General features: G+C 59.9%; 2 protein-coding genes across 8 annotated transcripts in view; one reads left to right on the top strand and one right to left on the bottom strand.

Annotated features, from left to right (window-relative positions):
- The window catches only part of ADAMTS13 (ADAM metallopeptidase with thrombospondin type 1 motif 13), a gene marked incomplete at its 5' end in the record, with an annotated part of 30,994 nt that extends 17,901 nt beyond the window's left edge, over nt 1-13,093 (bottom strand). For 4 of the 7 annotated variants that reach the window (XM_081236503.1, XM_081236507.1, XM_081236505.1 and 1 more), the window contains 11 exons: nt 1,500-1,563; nt 1,676-1,827; nt 2,717-2,821; nt 3,573-3,735; nt 4,310-4,450; nt 5,801-5,947; nt 6,068-6,192; nt 6,465-6,548; nt 8,506-8,681; nt 12,237-12,303; nt 12,647-13,093. In XM_081236503.1, coding sequence (XP_081092629.1) covers nt 1,500-1,563; nt 1,676-1,827; nt 2,717-2,821; nt 3,573-3,735; nt 4,310-4,450; nt 5,801-5,947; nt 6,068-6,192; nt 6,465-6,548; nt 8,506-8,681; nt 12,237-12,303; nt 12,647-13,093 — 1,671 coding nt within the window. Of the gene's footprint in view, nt 1-1,499; nt 1,564-1,675; nt 1,828-2,716; nt 2,822-3,572; nt 3,736-4,309; nt 4,451-5,800; nt 5,948-6,067; nt 6,193-6,464; nt 6,901-8,505; nt 8,682-12,236; nt 12,304-12,646 lie in introns of those variants that run through there. The other 3 variants (XM_081236504.1, XM_081236506.1, XM_081236509.1) reach the window with 3 other exon arrangements.
- A 214-nt stretch (nt 13,094-13,307) lies between these two features.
- Nucleotides 13,308-22,826, top strand: REXO4 (REX4 homolog, 3'-5' exonuclease). Its single transcript, XM_081236510.1, has 10 exons — nt 13,308-13,394; nt 13,651-14,703; nt 16,126-16,460; nt 17,874-18,011; nt 18,220-18,413; nt 19,556-19,644; nt 20,657-20,731; nt 21,257-21,331; nt 21,953-22,690; nt 22,724-22,826. The coding sequence occupies exons 2-9, from the start codon at nt 14,476-14,478 to the stop codon at nt 22,064-22,066; spliced, it is 1,248 nt and encodes a 415-aa protein (XP_081092636.1). The 5' UTR covers nt 13,308-13,394; nt 13,651-14,475; the 3' UTR covers nt 22,067-22,690; nt 22,724-22,826.
- Nucleotides 22,827-22,833: the final 7 nt, after the last annotated feature.

Here is a 22,833-nt window from a genome sequence, read left to right as displayed (position 1 = left end):
GTGGAGAAATGGGAACCCTCGCACTTTGCTGGTGGGGAGGCCAAATGGTTCAGCTGCTGTGGGAAATGGCTCAGAGGTTCCTCAAGGACTTGAACGTAGAATTACCACGGGATCTGCCAATTCCGTTTTGAGGTGTACACCCGAAAGAGTGAAGAGCTGGCACTCAAAGAAGTCCACGTACACACATATTCATAGCAACACTATTCCCAACAACCAAAGATGGAAACAGCCCCAATGTACGGACAAATGGACAATGGATGAACAGATGAGCGAAATGTGGTCCATCCATGCAGTGGAATACTATTCAGCCATAAAAAGGAGTGAAGTTCTGGGTAGGAGGGAGGTCCAAGAGGGAGGGGATATATGTACACGTATAGTTGATTCACTTTGTTGTACAGCAGAAACTAACACAACATTGTAAAGCAACCATACCCCAACAAAAAAATAAGAAAATATAAGAAGAAAAGAATAGGGACTTCCCTGGTGGTGCAGTGGTTAAGAATCCGCCTGCCAATGCAGGGGACACGGGTTCGAGCCCTGGTCCGGGAAGATCCCACATGCCGTGGAGCAACTAAGCCCGTGCGCCATGACTACTGAGTCTGTGCTCTAGAGCCTTCGAGCCACAACTACTGAAGCCCACGTGCCACAACTACTGAAGCCCGCATGCCTAGAGCCCGTGCTCTGCAACAAGAGAAGCCACCGCAATGAGAAGCCCATGCACCGTGGCGAAGAGTAGCCCCCGCTCGCCGCAACTACAGAAAGCCCGCGCGTAGCAACAAAGACCAAATGCAACCAAAAATAAATAAATAAAATAAATAAATTTATAAAAAAGAAGAATAAACCATAAAAAAAAAGAAAAGAAAAAGGAGTGAAGTTCTGATACATGGTACACGGCTGACCCTTGAAAACAACACGGTGAGTGAAAGAAGCCAGACGCAAAAAGTTACATATTGTATGATTCCAATTATGTGAAATGTCCAGCGCAGGTAAATCCACAGAGATAGAAAGTAGACTGGTGGTTGGCAGGGGCTGGGGAGAGGGGGTATGGGAGTGACTGCTTAATGGGCCTGGGGTTTTACTTTGGGGTGATGGAAATGGTTTGGAACTAGATGGAGGTGGTGGTTGCATGATATTGTGAATGTACTACATGCTACTGAACTACACAATTTCAAATGGTTGATTTTATGCTAGGTGAAATTCACCTGAACTTATAACTAAAAGAATCGCCCATGCTCTCGTGGTAGTGGACTTGGCTGCCAGGGAGGAGCGTTGTTCTCAGTGCAGAAACGGGCAGCCCTGCAGGGCAGTGGCATCCAGGGAGGGAGGGGGACACTTCAGGGTGAATGCACAGTGGTCCCAAGGCAGGTATTAATAGTACCACCTTCACTCTCAAAACGCCCTATGTGAACCACAAATTACAGCCGCCCTGGCCCTTGGGCTCCTCCGGACCCAGTGCTGCCAACGGCACCCCCTCACCCTGCCCGGGGAAGCAGGCCTACCTGGCTGTTGCACATCTTGGCCTGGAGGTCAGCACCTACGCACGCATGCCCCCCAAAGGCAGGTCTGAAAATGCCCACGAGACATGGGTGAGAGGTGAGGTGACCCCCAGCCCCCCACCAGGGCATGTGGAGCAGCCACCTCCCTGACCCACAAAACAGTGCCCTCCATGCGGCACCTGGGGTTGTTGCACTGCCGTCTCCTGGTGACCACACCTCCTCCGCAGGAGCGGGAGCAAGGACTGGCCGGACCCCAGCTAGACCAGTGCCCATGCACCGCCCCCACAGGGGCCAGCTCTGCCAGGGAGCGGCAGTGCCCCTTGGAGCACCACTGCAAGAGAAGGATGGAACCACGTTCTACACCCAGGGCATCCCACACTCACAGGTGCCCACACCCAGGGCATCCCACACCCACAGGACCCCACACCCAGGGCATCCCACACCCACAGGACCCCACACCCAGGGCATCCCACACCAACAGGTGCCCACACCCAGAGCATCCCACACCCACAGGACCCCACACCCAGGGCATCTCACACCAACAGGTGCCCACACCCAGGGCATCCCACACCCACAGGTACACCCCACACACACACACACGCACACACACGCACTGGACCCCCATCCTGCTTTGGAGCCAGTGCTAAACAGAAGAGGGCAGAGCCCCTCCCACAGGACAGGGACTGGAGGAAGGGCTGGCCATGCAAGGCTAGGGGAGGGCAGGGGCACTGGGCCGGGATCAGGATGTCAGGTGGCCGCCGCAGGCCGGCGGGGGGCGGGGTGGTGGTCACGCAGTCACGGGAAAACTTTGCCTCCTCTGGGTGGCGGGCAACAACCCAATCCCTGTGTCCAGGCCGCCACACCGGGCCCGGGGTGGCTGTCCCTCGAGCACCCGCTCTCTCTGGAACAGCGAGGAGGTTGACGGGGCAGGCCAGATGCCCCGCCCGCCCCGGCAGAGTCAGGCGCAAGCCTTCGCTGTTAGCTGTTATGAACCCCCTGCAGAGGGCAAGGCGAGCACTGCGTGCACGCGGGCATCCTGCTGCCCACCTGTCCTGACGGGGACCCAGAACGGCTCCAGGGCCCTACGCCCCCGCTTACTGAGGTCCTCCTGTCTCCCACCCCAGGGTGAGGGCTGCAGGCCGCAGGTCTGCGTGAGCGTGTGTGAGCGTGCACACACACACACACACACGCTCACACGCTCCTTCAGTCCCCGCTCTGACCTTCCCCACGCCACACTCTGTCCCATCCAGGACAGGAACAAGGAGGCGGCTACAGCTGCTCTGGTCCAGGGGGTCTGTGTGGCAGGAGAGAGCCTGGCACATGTCCTAAGAGGGGAGACAGATGGCCAGCTGAGGGGCCACCAGGGCCTGCGGGGTCAGTGTCCAGCCATCACTGTCCCTCCCAGACCACAGGACACGGTGACACAGCCAGCTCCCTGGGCAGTGGTGGGTGGAGAGGACTCCTCCACCAGGAACAGGGACAGTGACCAGGGCCCACAAAAATGTTCTCATCTCTTTTAAAATCAGAAGAAGATGATCTTTTAGATCAGAGAGAATATGCTAATATATAACATTAATACTGTATTTATAACAACACACGTAAAATTCTATATTTCATGAAAACACTAAAATATAATTCCTAATGTTTTACAAAGGGGAAGGGGCTCACCAAGGCGAAAGTGCCTGCAAGTCCTGTGCGCTCCTGGGAAGGGGGTCTGCCTTTGGGGTGCCTGCCCCCCTTCAGCCCCCCTCCCACCCCGGCTGTAGGGTTCAGCTCGGAGGTCACTGCCTCTGGGAAGCCCTCCAGCTCCCGTTGGGTGGGAAGCCCTCGGTAACTGCCTAGGTAGGATCAAGGTCCACGGGCTCGGGGGCCCTATCAGGACCGGCTCTACCTAAATTGTGGGGCCTCGTCAAGAGGAAAATGTGGGCACCCTTGTTCAAAAATTGAGAATTTCGAGCGGCACCTGACAGTCTGGGCCAGTGGGGTGTCACAGTGCGCAGGGGGCAGGAGCTGGCAGAGGGAGGCCCAGATGCGGTCGGGCGGGGGGGCGGGTGCTTCACCCACTGCTGGACTCACTAGGTGTTCCCTGTGGAAGGTGCAGGCGACCGCCGTCGGGCCGAAGGCGACGCGGCACTGCTCGTCGGCGCCGTAGTACAGGCCGGGGTGCGCCTCGTAAGGGCGCCCCGCGGGCTGGGCCTGCGGCCCCGGCGGGTCCCACACGCAGCGCGCCCGTCCTGCGCTGCGACAAGGCCGCGGCTCAGGCCCGGGGCGGACACCAGGTGGGCACGGGAAGCGGGGGCGTTTAAAGCGGCGGGTTCGGGCGGGCGAGGATGGGAGTTCTCAGCCCTCGTGCCCCACCAAGAGCTGACGCTGGGCTAGGACACGGCTCGAGCCTAGGGGAGGGGAGGGGATGGAGGGGCAGATGCAGGGGGCGGGGAGGTTGGAGAAGTGGGTCTGCGAAGGGATGGAAGTGGACAGGGGAGAACTGAGCGGCGGGCACAGGAGCGGGACGCGATGGAAAGGAGGGAGGTGGCGCGTGGGCCGGATGGGCGCGGCCAGGGGAATGGGCTGGCGGGGGCGGGGGCAGAGATGGAGGGGTGGACGCCGGGAGGAGGGGAGGGCTGGAGGGGTGGGCAGAGGCGGGATGTAGGAGTGCCTCCTGAGAGCCCGTGGAGAGGTGGGCGCGGGGACGCCGCGGAAGTGGGCACAGGGTTGAGGGCAGATGGACGGGTGGGTCCGGGGACGGGAAGGAGGGGGGCTCGCGAAGCGGAGATGGGGGCGTAGGGAGGGGCGGTGCTGGGGGGTGCAGCTACCTGAGCAGGCTCAGCAGCTGCCGGCGGCTGCAGGGGGACCACGCCGGGCCCCCGCGGGCGGGCGCGGCGCCGTCGGAAGCCATCACGTGGCCGCTGGGCCCGCAGCCGCTGCCCGGCGCGCCATCGTGCTCCAGGCCGAAGCTGCGGAGGCGGCGGCGCTGAGGCCGGCGGTGGCCAGGGTCCCCCCACCCCCGCAGGGGTCGCCCCGGCCCCGCCACCAGCTAACCCGGCGGTGGGCCGCGTCGCGCTGGCGCCCAGCCTCAGTTTCCCGCCCGAGGGAGCGCTGGGCCGGCCCGGTGGCTCCCGCCTCTTTTGGCTAATACATATCAAAAGGCTTGAAAAATGTGCAGGCCAAACTCATCCACGGTGTCTTGAGCGTGGGAGGCCATGGCTCGAGGGCATTTGGGGCCCTGCTGCTGACGGCTTTCTTGACCTGGGGGTGGCTCGGTGTGTAAAAGCACCGACTGAATGTGTCCTGGTGAAGTGAAAAGGTGGGACCTCTGGGCCAACGTTTCTGCTCCCAGTGGAAGGCAATGGTTTTCAATTCCTTTTTTTCCTCCAAACAAGATGGATGGCGGAATTGTGATGGGGGGTGGGTCAGATGGGTGAGAGGTCAGACGGAGGTGCAGAGCTGAGAGCGAAGGTGCGCAGCCGTGGGCTGCCGTGGGGATAGGAGCCCCAGCCTTGTCCGTGGAGGGGGGTGTGGGAACCCCTCAGCACTCTCGGGGAGGGGGGGGCCGAAAGGCCTGCGGGTGGGAGGGGGGCTGGTGGGCAAGGAAGTTAGACACCCACTTTTCACTTTAGGAGTCTCTGTACTCTGAATTTTTACAGCAAGCAGGTATATACTTTCATAATTAAAAGGCTAAAAATCAAAAAGGAAAGAAACCCTCCACTCCGGGTGAATAATACATAGGAGCACAGATTTGCCCGCAGAACGTATAGCAGTCGTATCAGGAAAAGTCTGGAAACAACCTAAATATCTAACACGAGGGGATGAATTAAGTAAATTATGGTGCGTACAAAAAACCCAATATATGTTGTAAGAGAATGTTTGGGAGAAATGTTTGGGATATATTTTTACATAAAAAAAGCAGTTAACCAATATACAGCATAATCCCAAATTTACAAATAAAATATTGTGTGTGTGTGTGTATAGAAAAGATGGATGTTTTCTCTGAGTGGTGGGATTTGGGATCATTTTTGCAGCCTGCTTTTTGTTTACCTAATTTCCTACAAAAATTAGTTTTTAGCTCCTAAGTTTGTTTGGCTTGTATTTTGAAAAAAAAAATTTCTTTTAATCCTTCGGTAATGAAGAAATATCAGATTTTCCCAGCCCTTGCCCCCGCCCACCCTCCCTAGTCCATTGGGGTCAAGAGTACAGGCTCCTCCAGCTGGCTCTTCTAGGGACCACTGCCAGCCATGCCCTCCCCTCCTGGGGGCCCAGGTCACGTCCTTGTCCGGAGCTTGGGGACAGGGGTTGGGGCCTCTTACCTGTGCCCAATCTCATGGGCGATGGTGACCCCCAGATCGAAGCCGGTATCCTCAGTGATAAGGCAGCTCCAGGAGGGGGAGCAGACGCCACCCAGCTGGGTGACCCCCCGAACCTGCCGGTTCCCATCAGGCAATTCCAGGTCAAACCTCAGGAAGAGAGAACAGATAGCTGGGCAGTGCTGAGGTGCCTGCCCACCGCCGGGCTCCCTTTGCAGAGAGTGGGAGCAGCTCCCCGGCAGGCTGGCAGCCAGTGGGGAGCTCGGCTACCTGGTGATGTAGAGGACCAGGTCAGCATGGCTGGGATCCGCGTCATCCTCAGGGTTGACCGTCCTGCTCCACTCACAGACGCTCAGCAGTGATGCGGTGATGTTGGCTGTGATATTCGGAGCGTCCTGAGGGACAAGTAACAGAGCGCACGTTTAGGGGATCCACCCCAAGCAGGGCGCGGACCACTGCTGCCATCTCAGTCCTCGTAACAACCCTCTTACTGTCCCATGTTACAGATGAGGAGACTGAGGCTCAGCAGTGCCGCGTGCCAGGGCAGAGCTGGAATTCAGGCCCGGGCCCGGCTGGCGGGAAGCCCTGCCATCACCCCCACTGCTCTGTGCGCATCCGCAGGCAGAAACCGGTTTCCCAGTGACTGGGCGTCCAGCTCAGCGCCTACCTCAGGCTGCGTCAGGATGACCATCTTCACCAGGTGCACTCGGAACTGAGCTCCCAGGGAGGGGTCCCTAAGCAGCTCTGACCCCTGTGAAAGGGCAGGCGGGAGAGGTGACACGTGTGCATGGGCGCTGCTGACTTCCAGGGGCCTGGGGCGGGGGGGGGGTTGCCTGGAGAGGATGCTTCATCAGCAGGGAGGGCACCCGAAATGCTAGTCCTTGGGCCTGGGAGCCAGCCATAGAGATAGTCAGAAGGAAAGTCAGCCAACACAGAGAAAGCCCGAAACAACGGGATGTGAGTAACTGCCATTAGTCTAGAACGTTCCTTTCAAACACTGCTTCTCTCGGACTGGATTTACCTTGTCCTTTCTCATCTCTGTCCACCTGCCTGAAACACCTCTCTCACCTCCACTCGCTTAAACTGCTCATGTCCACGAGGCAGCCCGAGGGCCCCCTCCCCCTCCATGAGCCCTTTCCTGGGCACCCCAATGAGAAGGCTCCCCCCACCAGGCTCCCAGCTCTCCCAGTACATCTGCCAAGATGCTGACTGTGGTCGACTTGCACTGCAGTTGCTTGCAGCAGCTTGTCCTCTAAAGGAGACGTGGCACCCAGGAGAGAGGACGTGGCGCCACCGGCCTCAGCTGACCTGAGTCTGAACCCAGGCCCTGCCCCTTCCTACCTGTACGCTCAGGATCCCGTTTACTAACCTCAGGACCCCAGTTTCCTCATCTGTAAAATGGAGAGAAAGCCTTCCATGATCGTTGGCAGACTTAGGAACAGTGTGGCTGGCATGAGGTGGGTGCCCAGTCATGCCACTGGCCATTACCACGACTGGCACCATCTGGGCAGGGGCCAGTCTGCAATCTACCACCTGACCATCCTTGGCCCTCACAAAACACGTTGAATGACCACAGGGAGTGTGGTTCGATTACCAAATTTCAGCATATTCGAGGTGGGGGGGGACCCCCAAGGCTTGAAAACAGTAGCTTTCAAGCGACCTAGAGGGAATATTTTCCACCTCTGGAGTCGGTAGGTGGAAACCCAAGCAGGTTGTCCTGGACTTGAGCCAGCTTTTCCAGGGGTCAGGGCTGCATGGGTGTGGCCTCTGGGACCCAGACTCCCTCCAGGGTGCGAGGCCCAGAGAACACATGGGAAAGGAGAGGTGTCGGAGGGCCTGGGGCTCTGAGATTGGGGGATCTTTTCCTTCTGTCCAGAATAGCTGGGCATACCTGAGGCCGGGGACAAGATGGTACTAAGGACCCCACGCTCTAGGATGGCTGCCTGGCCTCCGGGGCCAACTTACCAGGGGACTTACCAGGGGGGCAATGCCGGCCCTGCCGCTGCCGGCGGTGATATTAATCTCCTGACGTTATGGAAACTTACCTGGCCGCCTTAGAACACGTGTGTTTGTGTGTGTTTCACGTGTGAGTGCGCCCGTGGTTGGGCACAGACCGTCAGACTGAATGTGTCATCAGGTGCTGCAGTCACCTGTTTCTGTGCTGCCTATTTTTCTCCGAGGTAATGGTTAGTGGGAGCCATGCTTCCTGCCCCACCGTTACCCCTAGAAGCCAAGTGAAGGGGAGGCCTGCGGACATGGGGGTACCCACAAGAAGGGCGCTGGGAGAGCCTGGTGTGGGGCAGCCAGGCTGGCTGCCGGGGCAGTGCTGGCCGACATGCCCACGGATCAAAGGGACGTTGTGGGAGAGGCCAGGGTTGAGGGTCCCCGGGCGAAGGGACCCAAGTAGCAAGAGGCTGGGCGTTGCACTCCCCAGTGGGGTAAGGGAGAAAGAACAGATCACACCTCTCCCCACCCCAGGGCCCTGAGCCCCAAGTGTGACCCCAGCCTCAGGTTCATACTGAGCTCAGCCCCCCAGACAAGACGGCTCACTGACGCTGTGCACAAGCCCCGGGTGCAGGGTGCTGTGTCCAGAGGCTCCCGAGGACGGGCTGGTTGTGGTCTCTGAGGACAGCCACCGCCCCCCCGGACTCCTGCGCCTCGCCTGGGTCAGCGCCGCCCACAGAGCCCGCGCCCACACGAGCACTCACCATGTTGAGGTTGGTGAGCACGTAGCGCTCCGTGTCCTCCCGGTGAGCCCGGTGCATGTCGGGGCCCACGGCCACCAGCAGCTCCAGGTGCAGGAGGCTCCTGGCAGCCTGTCTCCGGAGGCGAGGGGCGGGAGGACGGCCTGGCGGGGCAGGGGGCAGGGCCGACAGCCAGGGTCCTAGAGAGCAGGTGAGATGTGGCTTTGACCTCGCGGCCCCCACGGCCCCCACGGCCAGGCCCCTCCATCACCCTGCGCTCCTGGGCTTGGAGATGCGCCGCTTACTGTGGGGATGAGGGCGTGGATGGGCCCGACCCTCACTTTCTCACAGGGCATGTGGGGAGCCAGAGAGGGCCTGTCTCCTGGCACAGGGAGACTGAGGGAGCGGTTCCTCTTTTGTGTTTTTTAATCACTAATTGGCTAAGCATTTGGTTTATTTATTTGTTTATACCTTTATTGAGGCATAGTTGATGTACAGTGTTGTGTTAGGTTCAGGTATACAGCAAAGTGATTCAGTTATACATATACGTATACGTCTATTCTTTTTCAGATTCTTTTCCCTTATAGGTTATTACAAAATCTTTTTTTTTTTTTTTTCTAGATCCCCGCCCGGGGATCGAACCCGCACTCCGTTCATTGGGAGCGCGCCATCTTAACCACTGGACTGCCAGGGAATTCCAAGGTTATTACAAAATCTTGAGTATAGCTCCCCGTGCTATACAGTAGGACCTTGTTGGTTATCTATTTGATATACAGGAGGGTGTGTCTGTTAATCCCAAACTCCTAATTTCTCCTCCCCCCTCCCCCTTTGGTAACCATAAGCTAGTTTTCTATGTTGAGTGAGCGGTTCCGGCCTGACCCTCCGGGAGCTGGCCTCTCAGCACCCACGGTTTCACGCCCTTAGACACCCCCCAACTCATCTGGGACATCTTGGTCCTCCCAGCTCTTCGGGAGGAAACACTCTCGGAGGGTGAGAGGTCCCGAGGTCTCGCATGTCACTCACGTTGTGACCGTTATAACTGACAGCTCGGCCAGCTTACAGGAGAGACGCGGCCAGGGCTTGGGAGGTGGAGACGTTTCATTCCACCCCTCGGGCCCAGATCCCATTGCCGTCTGGGCATTCGGGGCAGCGCAAGGCCAGGAGACAGCTACCGTGTGGCTGTTATGTCCTTCTGGTCACCCCAAAGCCCCACGCTGGGCGCACACTGGAGTAGGGGGTCACCCAAAGAAGGCAAGAAAAGCCCAGGACCACACCCCGCTTGCAGCCGGGCGCAGCCTGGGGAAGGCGTGAGCGGGCGTGGTGGCAGCAGAGCCGGCCCCATCCTGCCCACGCCCTGGAGCCGTCCTGGAGGCCTGCGGCAGCCACTTCCCATCTTTGGGCCTCTGGGTTCCCACCTGTAGCATGGGACCTATCAGGAACTGCTGACCTCGGCCCGCCCGAGGCTCCAAGGTGCACGTCTGTGAACACGCTTTGTAAACTGTGAACGGCTGTTCAGAGGCGGGAGGTCTACCTGCCCACCAAGCAGACGGCCTGGGGCCACGGCTGGTGGCCACGTGTTCTCCTGGCCTGCCCCGTGAGCTGGGCACTCCCCTGCATGCTAACAAAGGTGGCTGGTGGAGCTGGGCCCAGGCATCAGGAGAGCTGGTCCCTCCCACAGAGCTGTCCTTGACGCAGCTCCACCCTCCCTCTCCCAGGAGCTGTACCTGGAACCGTGGGTGCCCTGGGGGTGGGCCTGTGGATCAGGCGGGGCTGGGTACCATCCCAGGAAGGGAGGCACCAGCTCCCGGTGCCGCCTCCTCAACGGCTGGATATAGAACCTGTCTGCCCACCAGAATATCACCCTCCTGGAGGAGAGAGAGCCGCCTGGTGCACACAGCCCCGTCCCCCATGCAGGGCCATCACAGCACCAGGCATGGACTCGCCCCCTCCAAGGGCTCCTGCCCAAGTCCAAGGTCCGAGAGCCCATTTGTATGGAACAGCGGGGAAGCCACGCCCTCTGGGGGCTGCGCTTGCTGCCTACCATCTGCTGCCAGGCCCCCAGCCACACTTCCAGTCCCCGTCATGCACAAGGCCTCTGGGCCCCAGTCTGCAGGGCCTGGTAAAGATCCCGGCGGGGCCCCACGTGTGCAAGAACGGAGGGGGTCTTGAGGGACTAGCTAGGCCTGCGCTAATGAACAGCACTGCCTGTCACCAGATGGGCCCTGAGTGGCATCTGTTCCAACCCAGGCTGGGCCTCCTGACCCCGGAATGGGGCGGGGAGGCGGGTGGTTATGATATAAACGGCTCTGGCTCATTCGGTGACTCATCGTGACAATCCCCGGAGATACCCAAGAGGCGAGTGCTGCTGCCTTCGCCATTGCTTTCTTTCTTAATCTTTCTTCTTCTTCTTATTTTTTTTGGCCTCGCAGCTTGTGGGATCTCAGTTCCCCGACTGGGGATCGAACCTGGGCCCCCGTAGTGAGAGCGCCGAGTCCTAACCACTGGACCACCTGGGAAGTCCCATCAGTGATGACACTGACGTCCAGGGAGTGCCTGGCCCAAGGTCGCCTGTACTAAGGTGCAGAGCTGGAGTCTGAGCTCAGAGGTCTGACTGCCACCTGCTAGCTGGGTGGCCTTGGGAAACTCAGCTGGCTTTTCCGAGCCTCCGAGGAACAGGCCCCCATGGTGTCAGAGTCTGGCTAAGGTCTAAGTGGTGTTGCGCTCACGTTTGGCTGTGCAGCGGGGGCTCAGAGGCATCTCTGCCCCACTGGGGTCCCCATGGCACAACCTCCCCCTGCTGCCGGCCTGGGCGCCCACTCACCACACAGCCCAAGCAGAACGTGAGCCTGGACGCTGCGCCTGGGGGCAGCGGGGCAAGGCCTCCCGCGAGGCAGGAGTGGGGGGCCCCCAGCAGCCGGAGGGAGGCATTGACCACACGCTCGCTGGTGAAGGAGGTGGCGAGGAGGCCCAGAAGAGCCATCCCAGGGCTGCCAGGGAGCAGCGCGGGGCCCTGAAGGGCAGCCCCCCGTGCCCGTCCTCGGCCTCATGCTGGGGCTCACAGACACAGGTGAGTGGGACCACGTCGAATCGGGGCGCTGCGGGAGATAGGAGGCCCCTCACTCCCCCCTGCTCGGCCCTCCAGCACAGCTCCCCCTGCCCGCAGCGCGACCCCAGCCATCGCTCAGCGTGCATCTGGCCCCGACCACAGAGAAGGCAGGCACGAGTGGGACACCCCTAATTCCCTCCGCTCTGACCACTAGCCTACCCTGCCCCTGGTCCCCACCTGCCTTTGGATCACCAATGGCCCTCCTCGGAAAGGGGGCTGGCACCATGGAGAAGTCCACAGACACGGCCCACGAGCGACAGGAAAAGGCTTTGGCTGGAGCTTGACCCAGCGCCCTTCTTGTGTCTCACAGAAAAGATAAATGTTTACATCCTGGCCAGAAACTGCAAGAGTTCCTGACAGTCAGTCGGCCCAAAGGGAGGCCCAGGGGTGGAAGAGACCAGCTAATTAGTGCCCGTTCCCTTGAGATATTGAGCAGAATCCCAGGGTCACAACCCCAGCCCGGCCCAGGACACCCAGACCGGCTTTTATCGCCGTGGCAGGAAGTCACGGAACGAAGTAACGGGACGACAGCAGCAGCTCTGACCTCTCAGCTGAGCCCCTGAAAAGCCAAGGCCCCTGACCCAAGGGGGGGATGCCCCCTGCAGGCTCCGAGAAACTCCCCTTGCAAGGAAGACGCCAGGGCAAGTACCTTCAGAGGCAGCGTCAGGGCCAAAGTAAGTGGTCACTTCCTCTGGCTCCAAAGCCTGAAGAAACTGCTGTGGGAGAAAGGATAAGTGAGGGGAGACGAGGCAGAAGGAGGTGTGGGAAAGGAGCGGGGCGGGGTGGGGGAGGAGGGGGCCCAGGATGGAGAGGGGGCAAGCCACTCACACCGGCCTAGCCGGGTCCGCCCCTCCTCAGGTGGGTGGACAGTACCGAGGCCAACTCCCTCTCCAGTGAGCCCACTTCAGCCCCTGAACCCCACGTTCGGATTTCCTCCCACTGGCCCAAGGGCTGTCGGGCAGCCCCTTCTCCCCCGGGGACCCGCCCTCAGCACCCAGCGGAGCCCAGATTCCCAGCTCTTGGGGCTCCCCCAGCACCGCAGCCCTCGGATCCACCCACCTGCCGGAAATCAGGGAGTCCCCAGCAGCCCAGGAGGACGAGGGGTACAGAGATGAGAATTGCCCGCACACATCTCCCCTGGAGGCGAAGCTCACTCATCCTCCCAGGAAGGGAGAGCGCTGTGGTGACTGCAATCTGGCCGGTGTGGAATGCAACAGACCCGCTGGGCTGGATGATGAGGCTGTGTTTACTCTGGGCGCTTCCTCCCAGGGCAGGGGCCGAGGGGCTGGGCGGCCCACAGGCTCCTCCCGCCGCGGCCTGGCCTTGCGCTGGGCTGGGCTTTGGCTCAGAGCACAGCCACCGGTCCTGCGCCTGGGAGCACGGAGCGGGGGTGGGATTCATCTCCCATCTGTGTGACTGTGGCTCCCGGCTGGCTGAGGCACCATCACACCGGCTTCCTAGGGACACCCTGCTTTCCATGACCTGTCCCCGCTCTCCTGTCCTCATTCCCTCCCTCTCAGCTATTGCCTGCTCAGTGCCTGCACCCAACGGCCGCCCACAGAACCGGGACGGTGGCACCAGCTCTCTGCCTGCCTCCCCAGCCGTCCCCACAGTGCTCACAGACCTTTAGCCACCACCCCCCCCACCCCCGAGCCTTCTTTCCGTTCTTCAAATACGCCCAGCGCTTTGCTGCTCTAGTTTCAGCTCAAATGTCACCTCCCTCGTGGCACCATCTAAGTGGCCCCCCAGGGAAAGGTGTCACATTTAGAAAATAAAAATCAGGACAGCAGTGAAACTTGAATTTCAGGTAAACAATGGATTTTTTTTTTTTGGTGTTAAGTATGCCCCCCAAATTGCAGCTAATATATGGGACATTTAATATATGGGACATTTTTATACTCAAAATTATTCTTTGTCTGAAATTCCTATTTCTCTGGGCATCCTGCATTTTGCTGGGTAGCCTTACTCCTCCTCAAGTCCGGACCACTGTATCTCACTTCATCATCTTCGTTGCAGTTACTACTATCCGAAATTGTTGATTCATCATTTGTATTTCCCTGAAGGCCCCCACGCACGTACAGAGCCTGGGATGGAAGCTTTGGGGAAGTGGAGGCCTCACCTGTGTCGCTGATCCAGGTATTGCCAGAGCCAAGGCATGGTGTGCAAGTGACTTGTTATCACTGTCACACAAAATAATACAGTACAACACTTGTTACAATGCTTATTACTGTTATCGGATGCTGCTGAACTACGGCCCTGGGGAAGCAGGCTGTGCGACCTGGGGTGCTCCTTCCCGTCTCTGGGCCTCAGTTTCCCCGCCGCGTAGGGAAGATGGGCCGGGCTCGGACCCCGGGGCGGGAGACAGCTGCCCGGCGTCCCCGTGCGTCCACTCCGCACCCGCCGCTCCCAGGCCCGGCCGTCCAGCGCCCCCTGGCGGCCGCCTGCCCCGCCCTCCGCCGGCTGGGCCTCGGTGTTACACCGACGGCGGCCCCCCCAGTTCCCTTCCGGCGCTCAGGTTTCTCGGCCCCAGGCCGGCCCTCGGGGAGATCCCGGGCTTACCCCAACCCGATCCTGGGCCTCTGAGCGCGGACGCCGCTCGCCGGGGTGGTAGCCCTTTTCCTTGGGGGCCAAAGAGCCCCGCCCTGCTCCCGGCCGCGCGGAACCAGAGGCGAAGGCCCGGTTTCCAGCCGGTCGGGGAGAGAAGGGCACTTCCTGGGATCGGCGCTCACGTGCGGAGACCCGCGCGGGGCGGCTTCCGGGGTCCCGCGCGCTGCTGTCCCCGCGGCCGGCGAATTGGGGTCTAGCGGGACCTGTGCTCGGCCGGCAGAGCTCGGCTACGGGGCCGCGGCGCCGCCGTGGATGGCCGCGGGGGCCGGGACGGTGCCGGGATGGCGAAGGCGAGGGTGCTGGTCCCCGAGCGCGCCCCGGGCGACCCCGCGCCTGAGCCCGGGCTCGTCAAGAAGCCGAATCGGAAGAAAAACAGGAAGAAAAGATTTTGGAAGAACAAAGCGCGAGAAGCAGGCCGAAAGCCGGGAAACGGCCCCGGCGTGGTCGTGGTGCGACCTCCAAAGGCACCGGAGGACTTTTCCCAAAACTGGAAGGCGCTGCAGGAGGAGGTAAGGCCGCGGGGGCCCCGCGGATGGAAAAACGGAGAAGGGCTTGTGGGGCCCAAGGGAGCGTAGATTGGCGTGAGCGCTGTGGACAGAGCGGTCCACAGAGAGGTGGCCTGTTGAGGGCGGCAGCGAGCTCGCAGGCCAGTGAATGGCAGGGGCTTGATGTAAAGGATTCTGGCAACATCCTGGACCTTTAATAGGTGAGAGTTGACCGCAACTGTCGCCGGCTACTGAGCTCTTACAACGTACAGACGCTGCCGGCTGAGTTACACGTGTCCTTAGTTAACCCACCCTGAGATAGAGTCCTCAAGTATCTCCACCTTACAGACGAGGCAATGGGCCGGAAAGGTTACGTAAGGTGTCCAGGTTTGCAGCCGGTTCAGCGGGCCCGGGAGTCGGACGCCCAAGCCCCTGCTCGTAATGCCGTGTTGTACCTACTGCCTTTCTCGAAATCAGTGGCCCAGACTTACTTACAGATTACAGGTTACCGTCTCCTAAATGCTGTTTGCTGTGCTTCACTCATAAATTCTCTCCGTTTCCGTTGGAGTTGGCTGCTGTTGTTACCGCTGTTTTCTAGATGAGGCAGAGAGTTTAAGGAACTTGGCCCAAGGTCGCACAGCTAACTAGCAGATGGCAGACTGGGGTGCAGATTCACACCGTGGGGCGTGAGTTTGTGCTCTATGCTACGCTGACCTTCAACGTCTCTTCTAGTTCCTGAAATCTGTTACGGAGGGAGCCTCAGAGTGAGAGCGAGAACATAAGAGCTTCTGAGTTTCTTAACACAGCCGGGCATCTTAGGGCAGAGTCCAGAGCATTCTCCTGGCTTGACACACAGGCCGACGAAATTTTCCCTCCGGCAACCCCCGGGTGCTCTGACTTCTTGAGCTGTAACTTTATCTCTTCCTCTCAAGAAAGTAAAGCAAAACTAAGCAAGCAGAGGGATATTAGTTATGGAAAAAACCTTGTGTTTTCTCCAGTTCATACAAGAAAGTACATTCACCTTTAAACGTTATGGGAACAGTTAAGTAGAAACCCGCCTAATGACTCAGCTGGTTGCCATGTAGCAGAGTCTTAACCGTGTTGAGAATGGCCACACCGGGGACTTGCACACAAGAGGAGGTTGGGCTGGGAGACCTCAGCCCTCCGTGTAGGCGAGCAGGGGTGCAGCTGCCAGCCCTTTTTCAGCCACTTTTCGTTGGACACACCCTTCTCTTCCTGAGACCCTCACAGCAGTAGCAAACCAAGAAATCTGATCAAGGAAGTGGCTGCCATGCACCAGCTTGTTGGCCTGAGCTGTGAAGGAATTAATTCTAAATGTGGAAACAGGTTGCTTTTACACACACATACACGTACAAGCTTTCTTAATCCTTTGTGCATGTGTTCCAAATTAAAATGTGTTGCGTATTTTATCTTGGGTTCCATTAGTGGCTGAAACAAAAATCACAGGCCGCGGAAGAGGCTCTTGTTCTCTCTCAGACGGATTCCAAAAAGCAGCCCCAAAGTGTCCAACAAAACAGGAAAGTGATCTCAGATAAAGCAAAGAGAGATGAGATGGGGACAGAAAACACAGACCCCAAGGCCACAGGGGGCTCTGTGCCCTCAGGATGTCTGATGAACAGGAAGATCCGGGCACAGTGCAGTGAGAAAGGAGCAAAGAAAAGGACCAATGATGACATTTCCCCGAAACGAGGAGAAGTCAGACATAAGAAGTGGAAAGCTGGGGAGGTGACCGCCACCTTGCCCCCGGCCCCGCCCACTGAGTAAGTACCCCCCGGGCTGGCACGGCTGTGATGAACTGTCTTGGCCTAGTCAGCCTCCTGGCCGAGAGCCAGGTCGCAGCGACTAAGGCCTGTCTCCTTAAGGAGGCCGAGGCTGCTGGCCCCTCCGTCACCTTACCCTGGTGCTGTCGGTTTCCTTGTTGACTATTTGTCTCCCCTGGAATGTGGGCACGAGGGAGACAGAGCCCGTTTCATAGCTGCTTTGTCTCTGGGGCCTAGAACAGGGCGTGGCACATGGGAGGCCCCAAGGAAGGGTTTGTGGAATGAATGAACGCCAAAGCCACAGGGACCCGAGTGTGAAACCGATTCCCACGTCTTGCTAGCTGGGTGGTGTGGGGCAAGTTCTGAGGTGCAGCGTGCTGACCCAGTGCCTGGTGGTTACCCAACAAACCCTGTGGTGTCACCCACCCGGGGAGGACCAGAAGTCAGTGGCTGCCTCTGACTGGCTCAGCCAGGAGTGGCGTGTTTGTAAGTCAGTCTGGCTGTGTGTTGCCTGGGGTTGAGGACACCATCGCTGAAGGTTTCAGGAAAGAGCAGTTTGAGTGCCTGCCGCGAGTCACTGCCCCAGGCACGCTCTCTGGAAACAGAGCAGTCACAACAGGTCCCTCTGTCTCGAGGGGGGCAGACGATGCACTGAAATTATTTCAGTAATTCTTTCAGTGTGGCTGGGATACATCCAACGAGGGAGAAGCCTGTGGGGGCAGATGGCCAGAGGGGCGCGTCCAGTCAGTGAGCTCAGGAGGCTGTCTCTAAAGAAATGACATGGACGCTGAGCCCGAAAGACACAGTCACGAGCCACTGCTATCCATCCCCGCCCGTCTGCAGTCCATGTCTGCAGGGCTCGGCCCGGGGACGTGGTGATGGGGCTCTTTGTCTATGTTCTGCACTCATCGTGTTTCTCTGAGGTTCTTAAATGTTTCATAACTGACCCGTTAGTTTTGTAATTGAGAAGAAAATGTTAGCAGCCAGTACACCTGACTGGGGGTGGGGGGCGTATTTCTGTTTTATATTCTTTTTGTTGCTCTGTAGTTCCTAAGTTTCAGCTAATGAGTGTTTTTGGGGGGGTTTTTTTCCATTTATTTTCTGGCTGTGCCCGGTCTTGCTTGCAGCACATGAGATCTTTCTTTGCAGCATGCGGACTCTTAGTTGCAGCATGCATGTGGGATCTAGTTCCCCAACCAGGGATCGAACCCAGGGCCCCTGCATTGGGAGTGCGGAGTCTTACCCACTGGACCACCAGGGAGGTCCCTAATGAGTAATTAAAAAGGAAAGTGCCAAGATGATCACCATAGCCGGAGCGGTGGGCTGGCGGCCAGGCGCTTGGGGCCGGACTGCCCTAAGAGCAGACCCCGCTCGCCTGCCCGCACTTAGCCTGTTCTCCCCTCTGCCTTTTAGAGAAGACATCTGGTTTGACGACGTCGACCCAGCGGACATCGAAGCAGCCATCGGCCCGGAGGCAGCCAGGATAGCAATGAAGCGGCTGGGTCAGAGCGGGAGCAGCATCACGCTGGTGAAGGAGCGGGCCTTCGGCGGGTACGCGGGGCAGGGCCGCGGGGCGCGCTCCGCCTCGGGGGGCGGGGGCGGGGGTCCTCAGGAAGGGCCCACTTCCCTCTCCTCCCACTGAGTTGGGCAGGCGCCTCTCGGGGTCCGGCTGAGAGCCGTCCGTGTCACGTTACTGAGCGGTGATGCCAGTTCCTGGGTCCTGCGAGTGGGTTAAACTGGAGCCTTGGTTCCCCTCCAGCCTCACTAAAGCCTTAGCCGTGGACTGTGAGATGGTGGGCGTGGGCCCCAAGGGGGAAGAGAGCATCGTGGCCCGCGTGTCCCTGGTGAACCAGTACGGGAAGTGTGTTTATGACAAGTACGTGAAGCCAACCCAGCCGGTGACTGACTACAGGACGGCGGTCAGCGGGATCCGGCCCGACGACCTGGCTCAGGGTGGGTCGCCTCAGCGCGGGCCCGAGGGCGGGGGCGGCTGGAGCGCCTTCCGTGTCTCCCTGCGGCCCTTCCTGCTGCAGGCACGGGCGCAGCGAGATCCCGGCGGTCTTCCTCCCTCCCGGGCGGGTGGGCTCAAGGGCCCCCGCGCCCGCTGGCGTCGGCCTCGCTGCCCGTTGGCCCCCCGCCCTGAAGACCAGGACGGCGTTCCTGGACGGAGAGAGGCCGCTGTGGGGTGGGGGAGGGGTGGGGAGGCCGTGAGCAGCAAGGGGCCTGGTCTGGCGCAGGTTCCCTGGGGGGGCGGTGGGGGGCCTCGGCGCTGGGCATAGGCTGGGGCGGGGCGCGGGGTGGAGGAGTGAGCCTGTCCTCTGTGCCCTTGGTCAGGGAGGTGGCCGTACAAGGCAACGAGCCGTGGCCCAGCTCGGGACACAGCCTGGACGCTGAGCCCATAGGGTTTGCCGACGGACAGGCTGTCGGGGGAGGGCAGAGAAGCACCCGGGGGGCCCCAGATTTGGGGCCTGGGGAGGTCCTGGGAGCAGGGGCTTGAGGCGGCGGCTCTGTCGTCCTCTGGCTGCGTGCTCTCTGCTCTCCGCACCTCTCAGGTTCCCGGAGCACAGCCCCCGAGGTGGCCCGGCCGCTCGTCAGCCTCAGGGCCTGACCACATCTCCATCCAGGCTCTGCCGGTCCTGCTAGGGTCGCGGGCGGGCATAGGCGCAGGGCCCAAGCGCGGTTGCTGCAGCCCTTCCCTTTGGGCGTGAGGGGAGGGGGTGGCCCCGAGGGGTCGGCTCCGAAAAAGCAAGCAGAGCTGCCTCCGGAGCCCAGGGTCTAGAGCCGGGCTTCTCACCGTCTGTGGCGAGGGCCACCCCCGCCTCGTTTTTGTCTCCGGTTGGAAAGACATCAAACACATGCCCTGGCTTCTTACTGTTAGATTCAGCTGTCAGAATTACCCTGGCAGGGGGCTGTGAGTGTGCTCCCGCCACTTCTCCCCGGTCGGGGTGCTGGGACGGCCCCTCGGCCTTGGCATCACCCTCCTGAGCAGAGTGACCTGCCTGCCAGTCCTCGCAGGTCTAACCTGAGGAGGCCTCTCACTCAGCACGGTAGTGATGGACATGTCACTAAAAACCGCTTCTTTGTTTTGTTTCCAGGAGAAGAATTTGAAGTCGTTCAGAAGGAGGTGGCAGACCTGCTGAAGGGCCGGATTCTAGTCGGACACGCGCTGCACAATGACCTGAAGGTGCCGGCTCCAGGCGCCTTTTACGTAATGCGGTGTCCCAGGTGGTCGCGCTCTCTCCATGACTTGGGTGACGCGCTCACCGTGTCAGCTTGGGGGAGCGGGTCCCTGCACACCCTCGTAGGCAGAGCTGGGCGCTGTTGCTGCCACCCTCACCCGCCCGATGGGCCACCACCCCTCTCAGGGCAGAGCCCCTCCTGTCGGGGAGCATCCCCGGCGCCCATTTCTCGGAGCCACTGGGCAGTCCCCGTGTCACAGGCTGGCCCGTGGCGGCCAGCACAGTGGGCGGCAGGCAGGCTCGGAGGGTCCTTTTCCCGTGCCCCAGAGGGTGGGGCTCAGCCTCTGCTCCTTAGGGTCTCTGCTGTGGGCAGAGCTGACCCACCTGTTGGGACGAGAAGCTCGGGGCAGGCACTTGTGGGAGGCTGTCCTTCCTGGGCCTGCAGCTTTTCAAACGGTGTTTCCTGGAAGCTTGGCGGCGTCCGATGTTTCAGGGACCCATAGAAGTCTTTTAAAAGTAAATTTTGAGGGAATTCCCTGGCGGTCTAGTGTTTCGGACTTGGTGCTTTCACTGCCAGGGCCTGGGCTCAATCCCCGGTCGGGAGCTAAGATCCCACAAGCCGCACAGTGCGGCCGGAAAAGAAAGTAAGTAAAGCTTGAACTGTTAAAAACCAACAAGTCCTCTGCCCACGGAGACGCGTTTTGTCATAAACGTTCTCACTTCAAGAGGCCCCGGTATCTCGTGCTCCCTCCCCGTCCCTTGTAACCTGCGCAGACTCGCGTTTCAGCCTCTTGCTGGCTCCTTGGTGGCTGAGTCTCCAGCTTCCCCGGTTTCAAGGCTGTTTTCATGCCCATGGTCCTTCTATCACTTTCCCACGGTGATTTTCCCTCAGAAGTTCAGGCTCGCGTCAGTGCTTGTCTTATCTGTGTGTGCACGTGTGTTGTGTGTTGGAGTTTGGCAGAAGGGGTCTACCGCTGCAGATGAACAACAGAATGCCCGTCCTGTTTTCTCCTCCAGGCGCTGTTTCTTGGTCACCCGAAGAAGAAGATCCGGGACACTCAGAAGTACAAACCTTTCCGGAGCCAAGTGAAGGTACTTGGAAGCGCGCGGCTCTGTACAGTGTAGTTCAGTTTCTCGGTTCACGTGATTGTCGGTTCTGGTCCCTGAAAGCTGGCTTACTGATGAAAGGTGTTGGGTTTCGTTTGGTTTTTCCTTTTAACCTTTAAAACTAAAAGGAATCTTAGAAGAAAAAGAGTTCTGCCAAATGCCAACTTTAGAGTTAGTGTTGCTGAGGGCAGGTGAGTTCCACTCTCTGATCTCTGTGATTAGACCCCCGACTGCGGGCAAGAAGCCGCCGTCGTGTCTATTCCAGAGGCAGAGCTGCCCTTGAAGTGAGCAGGGCGGCCTGAGGCCGGAAGGCAGAGATGGCAGGGTCCTTTCCTGGTCCTCCTCTATGGGCTGACCGGGTGTCACCAGCCCGCAGGGCCGCGGGCACTTCCGGTGGGAGGGACACTGAAGGCCACTTGGGTCGGGGCTCAGCGGGCAACTCCCCTGCCCAGGCGGGGCCTACAGAGGCCCCACCCGAGCGTGGCTGTGCGCTGCCCTCTCCCCTGGCAGAGTGGACGGCCGTCTCTGAAGCTGCTTGCGGAGAGAGTCCTGGGGATCCGCGTGCAGCAGGCGGAGCACTGCTCGGTGAGTGTGTCCTGGGTGACAGGCCTCGGGACTGGGGGCTGTGCCTGGCCTTGTGCGCGAGGCGCAGCGTCACCTGAAGACAAACACAGTGGGCCTTGGGCGGCTTCTGTTTTAGGAGGCTCCTGGTCCGTGATAAATGACATGTCCCAGCAGGCCTGCAAAGTGTCGGTTAAATTCTAAATGGTTACATTTAACTAGTACTTCACACCAAAAAGCTACTAGCGTACTGTAGTCGGAGACAAAGGCCCCTGTCTGGACTGCAGGCCCTCTAGGAGTGCACGGGAGCCTGCTCGCCCGCAGAGCCCGGCCGTTGGGCTCTTGTGCCCCAGCATCAAGCTCAGGGCCTGCCGTCCCCCCACCCCGTGTCCTTCCTAATTCTGTGGTGTCTGGAGCACCCACGAGGCAGCACGCTCATCCCTTCGCTTTAGGTCCCTCCCTCCCGTGAACTGGGGCGTGGAAGCACGCTGAGGGCCGTGGTGCTGGACCACTGCTCTCGTCAGTTTTCTCCTTCACTCGTCCGTGTCTGATGCCAGGACTCGGGAACTGTGGGATGGACTGGCATGTGTGTGGCCATGCTTGTCACCCGGCGGGACAGTCATGGTGACGCTCCATGTCCCCCAGATTCAAGATGCGCAGGCAGCTATGAGGCTGTACGTCCTGGTAAAGAAGGAGTGGGAGAGCATTGCCCGAGACAGGCGGCCCCCGGCCTCCAGCGCCCCCGGTGACGACGCCTAGCAGGAGCCCCGTCCTGTGCCATGCTCGCAGGCAGCTGGGACCAAGTCACCGGACAGATGGAGTCCCCCCTGGAGCAGTGACCCTGTGGAAAGGTTTCAGAATCATGGCAGCAGGGGCACGTGGCGTGCTTGCTGCTGGGCAGCACGTCTCCTGTCTGGTTGTGGCGTCTGAGACTCATCCCCGCACGTGGGACAGGAGGAGGGGCTGTCCCTGGGGGTTCCCCGGGTCCCAGGACCAGAAGCGTCTAGTTGTCCCCAGATCTGCGGCGCCTCCCTTTGAGGAGGCCCCTTACCCTCGTAGCCTCGGCCAACGGAAAGGAAAGAACTCCGCGGACTCGGGCCTGGACCGCGCGGCTGTGGGCAGCCTGGCGGCAGCCTCGTTGCAGGGCTTTCAGCGGTTCCTTTCTCACCCGCCGCACACAAGTTTAAAGTGCAGGTCGGGGCCCATGGCCAGCGAGGGGAGCTCGGGCTGCCCAGCACGGTGGCAACAGTTCTCCCCAGAGGTGGGCGCCTGCCCGACTAGGATGGACGTTCTGACCACGGGCGGCCTGCAGGCCTCTCCCCCCGGCCTGGGCGCGGGGGGCCTTCTAAGCACAGGAGCAGCCAGTTGCAGTGAGTGGAGCGTGTGACGCACCAGGCTGTACCGAGCCCCTGCCAGCCGTACAAAAAGTCCAAACCCACAGAGGATGTTGTGTGACATAAACACAGGTTTTTACTTGAGCTGGAGCTTGTGAAGGCTCAGTGTCTGAGGGGACTACTGTGTCCCCC

Source organism: Mesoplodon bidens (assembly GCF_964165515.1).
Source record: "Mesoplodon bidens genome assembly, chromosome: 6".
Lineage (NCBI taxonomy): Eukaryota > Metazoa > Chordata > Mammalia > Artiodactyla > Ziphiidae > Mesoplodon > Mesoplodon bidens.
Note: the sequence above shows the minus strand (reverse complement) of the source record. Positions and strands in the feature narration are given on the sequence as shown.

Bases quoted from the DNA above. Each gene is read 5' to 3' on its own strand.
- REXO4 (XM_081236510.1), top strand. From the start codon at position 14,476: ATGGCGAAGGCGAGGGTGCTGGTCCCCGAGCGCGCCCCGGGCGACCCC. The intron at 20,732-21,256 runs GTACTTGGAAGC...CTCCCCTGGCAG, and splicing joins CTTTCCGGAGCCAAGTGAAG to AGTGGACGGCCGTCTCTGAA. The intron at 21,332-21,952 runs GTGAGTGTGTCC...CATGTCCCCCAG, and splicing joins AGCAGGCGGAGCACTGCTCG to ATTCAAGATGCGCAGGCAGC.